Genomic DNA, 8,140 nt, shown 5'->3' on the forward strand with positions numbered 1-8,140 from the left:
GGGCGTGTTAGGTCGCACAGCTCATGAGGCTATTGCCGCTAGACTCACAGGTCGTCTCCATAGGCCGAATCGCCATCCTCATCGATCTGGCAGTTCATCAGTGTCTGCAAGCGCACCGACGGGCTGCGCACTGACCTCAAGCGACTCGGCTTCGACATCAACGGCGGGAACATGCACTGCACTCTGTTGACCGGGGCTAGCGGGCGCTGGGCTGCCCGAGGCGGATTTGGACTTTGGCGCTGGCGGCGACGCCATCGTCACCTTGGTAGCGCTTTTGATCCGGGCGCTAGGAACAGAGGAAAGAAAAGTGTTTCGCGCGTCAGCAGGACGATCGAAGGACAAGGCACAGGCACTTTGAGTGCTGTATATAGTAGCAAGCTGGGTGTGCGGCTGCTCAGCCGAATCCTACACTGCAACGTTGGCACACGGCATGGTTTACAACGGCGATCAGCTCTGCATGGCCAGGGAATGCTCCGGCGGCAGCCGCCATTCGTGCGAGAACAGGCGCGCGTAAGCAGTCGAAGTCGCTTTTGCGCACCGCCGACAGCTCAGGTGACTGTTGCATGGGCGCATTGGACGCGGTGAATTCTAAGCAATGTGCACTAACCCGGAGAGGAATGACTGCCGCGGTCCGCCAGGGACCGAGGCGGGTGTTTCCGTGTGGGGCGTCGTCATGCTCGCAGGGCCTTGCATTCATCTTCACGCGGCAGTCTCCATTCGTCATCCGTGTAATTTGATACTGCCACGTTCTTCTACCAGAATAGCATGCATCGTGGCAGCCACGGGCGAAAGCGCCACAAGCAGGTCATGCTCCACGCCGTGCCTCGCGCCTATAAGCCCGCTATCCGCCGCTACGGCTCTTCGCCGAGCAATGTGCGTACATCAAAGCCGCTCCAATCACTCCCTCGACCATCGCCATCTCCGTTCTCGCACCTGTTCGCTCGAGGAAGCTCGTGTATGCGCGTCTGGTTACACCGCCTTCCAAGAACCATCCACTCCTTTCAAGCTCTTGCTCAACACGCCGGTCCAGCCTTTCTCAACAAGCGTGCCTCAAGCACCCTAGCCACTCGCTGCGCGCTGAGCAGCACGCCAGGAGATGCTGCAGAGCGCTTGGGTATCGTGGCGCTTCGATAATGGCGAGTGGTAATGGGGCACAGGACCTAGGCAAGAAAGTGTTTCCCACGTGCTGCCACGCCATTATCGTCTGCCTAGACAGGCAAATGACGAAAGCTTGATCTTTGCCAAGGGAAGGACCGAAAGCACGACGAGCATGCGTCAACCCCTGGAGAATGTCTGCCCCACCTGCGAGCGAAATTTCCCAAGGTTCCAGGAACTCCAGCGAGTGAGGGAACTGCTTCTGATACTTTGGGTCAAATAGTGCAACTCTGCTTCAGCCATCATAGCACGCCATGTGTGAACGTAATGTAAACTATGATATTACTTTTTTCTACTCCCTGGGGTACACTACGAGGTAGACATGCCATGCAGAAAAGAAACAAAGCAAACAATACTGAGTGACAGTGCCAATCTTGCCCGCTTTTCTTACTATCATGGGAAAAGTCGAGACACTCCATGTGGTATCCTATGCCTCGTCAGACGCTCCGCACTTCCAATCTCACAACTTCACTCGCACACAATATCGTACGTTCCTCAAGCCCATAGACGTTATGGGGATCAAGCTGGTTCGTGGTCAAGTCCTACTTCTGACCAGCATTCCCGCCTCGAGACACAATATCCAGAATCATATCTCTAGCCTCCTCACATCCTTGCTTCGAACCCACAATCTCGATAGCCTCGTCCTTGGCTTGATCACGCGGTACTTGCACCTTTGTGCCCGTCTTCTTGCGGATGCTGTTGATCGTGCTACCGCCTGCACCGACAACAAGCCTATAACTACGCGGATCCGGAAGTATCAAGTATCCATGAGCGGAAGGCTTGGATGCTGCCTCGATAGCCTTCTCTAGTACCTGGCGCGCCTTCAGGATGTTGTCGGCAGGCCCGCGAAGTATCCATGGGATGGTAGCCGACGTGTCGCCCTCGGCGGCGGGGTTGTTCTCGACAATTTCCCAGGAGTGTGCATCAGCTCCGCCGGTGGTGTCATCGGTGATGAGAGGTAGAGCACCATTTGTGCCCTTGCGAGCCTTACCGCCCTGCTCTTGACTCGGCCTAGGAGGGACTTGCTGGCCAGCATGATCAACCGTCACCTTGTGTTCGTTGCGGAGACGGCGGAAGAACTGGCCGTTATCCGAGATAGCGTGGTGAAGGTGGCGCGGCACTTGGATGGTCTCGCCTTCCTGGCCCTTAACCAAGTCGAGGATATGCTCCTTAGCTTGCTGCACCTGAGCCGGCTCACCAGAGATCTTCACCTGAGAGCGCGCGGCACCGGTAGTTGTTTGCTTGGGGACGTCGAGCTGAATGGCGAACTTCTCTTCCAGAGACCGACGAGTCTCACCTCCGCGACCGATTAGTAGTCTATGCTTGTCGGGCGAGATTTCCACATTTTCTGTCACTTGCTTTTCGAGAGTTTCCGCCTGAGCCTGGAGTGAGGCAACAATCTTCTCCACGACATTCTTGGGTCCCTCAACGCGGATCACAGACTCATCGGTTTCAGGACGGGGAAAACGGACCATACGTGCCAATTCACGCGAGTTGTCGGGCCCACCGGCAGCAGTAACAATTGAGCGGATATTGGAACCGCTGCCGCCAATGAGGGTCCTGTGATGTTTCTTATCCACATCAAGGGTCTTCACGATGGTATCATCGAAGACCTTAGCGCGCTCCTGCAACAACTTCTTCGCTTCCTCGACTTGCTTCTTGGTACCCTTGAGCTTGATCTCAGCACGTCCAGAAGGATCGGCACCCTCACGAGCACCAGGGACATCGATCTGGCATCCAGTTGCATATCGGAGGTTCTCCATCTCCCGGCCGCCAGACCCGATCAGTTGTGGGACCTGACTCTGCGCAACGAAAACGCTATCGGTGTGAGAATTGTCAACGGCATACTGCAGGAGGCTAAGAATTTCGTCACGGGCCTCATCCGCACCCTTACGTGGACCGCGAACAATGACCTCATCGGGAGCCTGAGCGCGGAAGTTGCGTTGCGACGCGCCTTCGCCTGCAGCTTCATCATCGGCTTTACCACTGGATCTAGGGAAGTTGATGCGGACGTTGTAGCGCTCCTGCAAGCGGTTTACAGTGCTTCCTTTGGCGCCGATGAGGTCGCGATGGTACTGAGGCTTGACCTTTAGAGTGTGCGTAGCCTCATCTGCAAGTCGCTTTCCAAGCGATTCAATGTGGGCTTTGCAGGCATGTGCTTTGGCCTGGGGACCTTTAAGCTCAACTTTGCCATCGTTGACTTGGATATCGACGTCGAACTCTTCTCGCAGCTTGCGAATATTCTCACCACCCTTACCAATGAGGAAGTTGGCATATTTCTGGGGGAAGTCGAAGGAAGTAGTGTAGCCACGCTCGAGCTCATCCTTCTTCTCCTGCTCGATGAAAGCAAGAACTTTGGTGTACAGTTCCTCAAGTGCATCTGCAGGTCCGCGCATGCCGAAGTTGTTGTTCGAAGTGCTAGCCTTGGGGCGACGGTCGCCGAAGAGCAGCTGGACGGGAATCTGATCTTGATCGAGACCTTGCTGCTCCTTCTCAACGAAGCGCTGAATCTTGGGATGGAATTTAGCATGCGTCTCGATGTCTCGAGAAGCAAGCTCCTGCTGGTTGCCTGTCAATCGTTGGATGAACTGCTGAGCCTCTTGTAGCGCCTTTTGATACGCCTGTACGTCTGCAGAGGGCGGTGCACCCCGAGGAATGGTATACTCGGCATGAGGAGTAGGACCCTCATACACAAGGATCAGCTCTGGTGACTCTTCCAATTCATCTGGGAAGACTATCTGCACACCCAGGTTGTCGCGGACGTGTTGTGCGTTCCGCGCTTGCAGGTGTTGGTGATAAAAGGGGTCGACATTGACGGTGGAGAATCGTGACGGAGGGTGACCAGCAAAGATGCTCATGATATCACTGCGTGCCTTTTGGGTGTCCCGAGCCTCTTTACCGTAGATTTCCCACGCGGTCGGTCCATCTCGCTCTGACGGGGCGACGATGCTCGTGTTGTGTGTACGTTCGAGTTCTTTGATGAGCTCGCGTTGCTGAAGATAGCGGGTCAAATTGCGGGCATGCGTCTGGGCGTTTGGTCCACGATGCTCGCGAGTGCTGTCAGCCATTGTCGATTGCATACTGTACGCGATGTCATTGAGCTTGTCCACGCCAGCCTTGATCTTGTCGGCAGGTCCGACAACGTAAATGTCCTCTTCACTCGGATCGGTGCTGGGTGGCACAATAATGGTACAGCCAGTTTCATCGAGGAAGTCATGCAACGAGTAACCCCGCTCACCCGCAATAAATTGATGGCGACCACGCTCTACATTTTGGCGTTCGATAGCCAATTGAGTGCGCAACTGCTCCACGCGGCGTTGAAGCTCTGCCTGAATTTGCTGTGCAGCCTCCCGGTCTCCAGAGATCTGGATAGGGTACTTGGCCTGTGGAACGAAGTTGCTAGGCGCCTGAGCAGGAGCTTGCTCGTCCCAGGTATGGTAGTGCGGAATTTGCACACGAACATCGCGATTTCCCTGGATATTCGCGATGTGGGCATTGCGGGGGCCAGCGAGGAAGGGGTAGTATTCGGCGGGGATGTCCTTGAGTCGCAGATTTACAGTCGATGTGCGCTCCTTCACGATGGCCATGATCTCTTGACGAGCAATTCCAGCAGTAAGAGCGTTGCCCTCAATTATCACGTCGACTTCGTCATCCTCATCTTGTACGTCCTGCTTCGGGATTTGCACGCGTGCACCAGAGCGGTTGCTGATTTCCTTGATCTTGTCACCGCCACGACCGATGATGAAGGGCCGGACCGAAGCAGGGATGGAGAGCTTCACAGATTGCTAAATTGGGTCAGAAATCGTACCATAATTATAAGCGAGTACACATACCTTGGCGAGAACCTCGTTAGCGACCTCCAAGAGCGACTGGCGAACAGCCGGCGCCGGACCAGTGGCTTCGAAGATGACGCCATTTGGAGATTCCTTTCGCTCGAGCCTAGCCTTAGAACGCTTGTTGATGTCGTGGATGATCTGAGGAATAGGCTTCTTCAACTCCTTCAGCGGCTTGAGGTCGGAGGTAAGGAACGCAATCTGCTCTTTGTGCTTGCCAGGAAGAGCCATGCTCGGGAGGGCGGGGCCACGCGAGGCTGGAACAGAGGCGGGAGTAGCGGTTCCAGAGGCTGGGTTCGAAGCACGCGAGGCGGTACCACTGCCATTGACGCCATTCGCAGCCAGTGAGGCAGGCTTCTTGCCCCAAGTGGGTGCAACAGCAGCCTGGGCACGGGGCTTGACAGGGCCGAGAGCTGGAAATGCCTCTTCTGAAGCGGTGTTCAGCCCGGCGGCTTTTTTGGCGGGCGCAGCCGTGTCGTTAGCTTTCTGTTTGCCAGCAGCCTTCTCGCTCAAGGGGGCAGCAGCGCTGTCGATGGCGTCGGACTTGAGGGCGGCAGACGGCGGAGGATGGGTGAGATCGTCCTCGTCGACAACGTCCTCGACCGTGACATGGTGGTCGTGCTGCTCCATGAGCTTCTGGGCAGGGGTGAGCCCCTCGCTAGAGCTGCCGGTAGCTACAGCCTCGGATGCCATTATCGGAGTTGACCGTTCGAGTTTACCAAAGGGTGATTCGTGTACGCGGTGGTGTGAGCGGGCTACTACTGCAGCGCCAGGACGGATTATATATGCGTGTACGAGCAGTAAGTGGAGTTCAGATCTGGGCAACGGATCAGTAAAAGATTTCTGCAAGTGCCTCTGGCGTTTGGTTGTGAAAGTTGATGAGAGAGGGACTGTGGGTATTTCCGTACCAGATATCAGAGCAGCCGATGAGTTCAACTGCAGCTTAAGATTGTCAGAAAGTGCGGCTCAGTAGGCCATAGCGTGTTGCGCAGGGGGATCAATTTGTACGCGGGCGATGTTGCCAGAGAGAGGCAGGTTCAAGAGCAGAGAGATGCTGCAGGGCGGGCGAAGTTCACAGGTGTTACGATGTTCGAGGAGCTTCTGTCGGTCGAGGTTCCGCCCACGCCAAGAGCGGATCCCTGCGTCTCGGCTATTGGCATTGCGGAGATGGCTCATTATAGCGCTTTCGAATACCATATCGAAAGACAACATGGCGTGTAGAAGAAAGTCCACGGGGACACGTATTGTGAGGAGGCTTCTGGTTTCTTTAATTTTTCATGTTTCTCTTCCTGCTCCTAAGCGATGGCTTTATCTTAGGGACTGTGCTATTTCAGGTCACGGTCGTCCGTGGAAACATTCGTGCCTATCCCAACGCCGCTATCGATGCAATCTATGCTACCCTACCATATCATGGTTCACCCAAGTCAGGATCCGAGTACTTTGACCCTCATCCACTCGCTTGTGCCTACGCCCAGGTTCAGCCCATTGCGAGCCCACCACTTCCTCACATCCTCGCCAGCCTCGCCCTCTACGCCATCCTCCAGTGCCTCTTCGATGTCGCATGTTTTGTACTCCACTCGTAAGCCGCTACGCTTCCACCATTCCAGCACTTCTGCGTGTCCCATCTTGGTGGGGCCAACAAGAACCTGGTTGTCGAACAACATCTTCTCCCCGCAATGTCTGTGCCAGTAGTTGAGTATGCGAGTGTGACCGTGAGCAGAGGCAAGCTTCGCGATGGTGTCCTCGTGAGAGAAGGGAATACCGGATTCCACCCAAAAAATGACAGCGGGGAGGCAACCTGCCTGGGTGGCGTACGTGATAGACTTGCCCACCTTGAGCGACAAGAGTGGCCGCCTATTCTTCTCCTCGTCTTTCTTCTGCGTGGGTGACGGGGGTGGCGCGGGTTCGGAGCGGTATCGACTGTGCTCTTTCCACCATTTCAAAACTTCGATGTGGCCTTGTGAGCTAGCAGCCTCTAGAGCGGACTCAGTAAACTTCAGTGGCAGGCCCGAGTCAAACCACCAATCTAGGGCCTGGATCGAACCGGAGCGGCTTGCGCTGTCTATAGCCTCTGTAGAATACTCTTTGGTGAGAAAGGTTGGCGACGTTCTCCAGTACTCCAGGATCTCTATCCTGCCGAACATGGATGCTTTGTGAGGAAGAAAGGCATGTCCAAACGTGCCCCAAAAGAGGTCTTTGTGTGCATTTTCCAGGTGGGTCAAGACAGGTACCATGGCGAAGCGCATGATAAGCTCGATGCAAAGGCGCGATATGCGCGTGGGTGGTTCCGCATCAAGCATGGCTCTGATATCCGCGTAAGTCCCAGTCAACAGCATCCACTCGAGTCTCTGCATTTGGTTCTTTGGTCCCTCTTCGCTAGCGGCCTGGCGCCACTCTGGCGGGACGGGAAGCGCCGTGCGAACATTCAGCATAGCCGCGAGCTCCCAATCTTCTGTATACTCTAAAATGATAGACCATAATTCTGGGGGTAGACGAGGCCCTTTACTCTTTGTCGGTGTCAGGGTAGGCATGTGAGCTATCGGCAATGCGATGCGGCCGTCACCCACAGCCATCAGGTCAATCTGGGTCTGGATGGATTCATTGAACGCCTTATGTCCCTCCCAAAGCTGATACTTTCGCCCCATGTGATCGAAGGTCCATAGGTACGGTGGCAGCACTCGTATCCAATTCCATTTCCTCCGGATCTTGCTAATTTGCTTCTTCGACATAGGATGCTCCCACATGAGGGTGGACATGGCCGGTATGAGTAAGATTTTCTTCGAGACATCCCAGCTACGCAGCACCTGAAGATGCAAGTTACTGGTGAAGCCGTGCAGCATGCGGGCTATGTTTTCGGCGTCGAGGGGTGCCAACACGAGTAGATGGGCCCACTGGCAGTACTCGGCGACCTTTGTGTCGGCGTAGTCTGCGTGCTGCCACTCAGGTCTCGCGTTGCTGTCGACGTCGTAACGGTGCCACACAGGCTCGAGTGCGGGGGGCACTACGTGGGAGGATGGTGGGAATTCATGGCCAGCGATGACCTGGAGCGAAACATCGGGAATGCGGTGCAGCCGGGCAGCGATCCTGTGGCCAAATTCGAGGGTGGAGGAGTCGGGGAGGGCGAGGAGGACGTTCAGGGCGCGCTTCGTCAT

At 55.6% G+C, this 8,140-nt stretch overlaps 2 protein-coding genes across 2 annotated transcripts; both read right to left on the reverse strand.

The window, feature by feature from the left end:
- Positions 1-1,697: 1,697 nt before the first annotated feature.
- N0V89_008247 (uncharacterized protein) lies at positions 1,698-5,681 on the reverse strand (the record flags this gene model as incomplete). Its single annotated transcript, XM_056217005.1, has 2 exons — positions 1,698-4,940; positions 4,989-5,681. The coding sequence occupies 2 exons, from the start codon at positions 5,679-5,681 to the stop codon at positions 1,698-1,700; spliced, it is 3,936 nt and encodes a 1,311-aa protein (XP_056068561.1).
- A 731-nt stretch (positions 5,682-6,412) lies between these two features.
- Positions 6,413-8,140, reverse strand: N0V89_008248 (uncharacterized protein; the record flags this gene model as incomplete). Its single annotated transcript, XM_056217006.1, has 1 exon — positions 6,413-8,140. One exon carries the CDS (start codon positions 8,138-8,140, stop codon positions 6,413-6,415), a length of 1,728 nt encoding a protein of 575 aa, XP_056068562.1.

This window comes from Didymosphaeria variabile (assembly GCF_027946475.1).
Source record: "Didymosphaeria variabile strain IMI 356815 chromosome Unknown scaffold_6, whole genome shotgun sequence".
Classification (NCBI taxonomy): domain Eukaryota; kingdom Fungi; phylum Ascomycota; class Dothideomycetes; order Pleosporales; family Didymosphaeriaceae; genus Didymosphaeria; species Didymosphaeria variabile.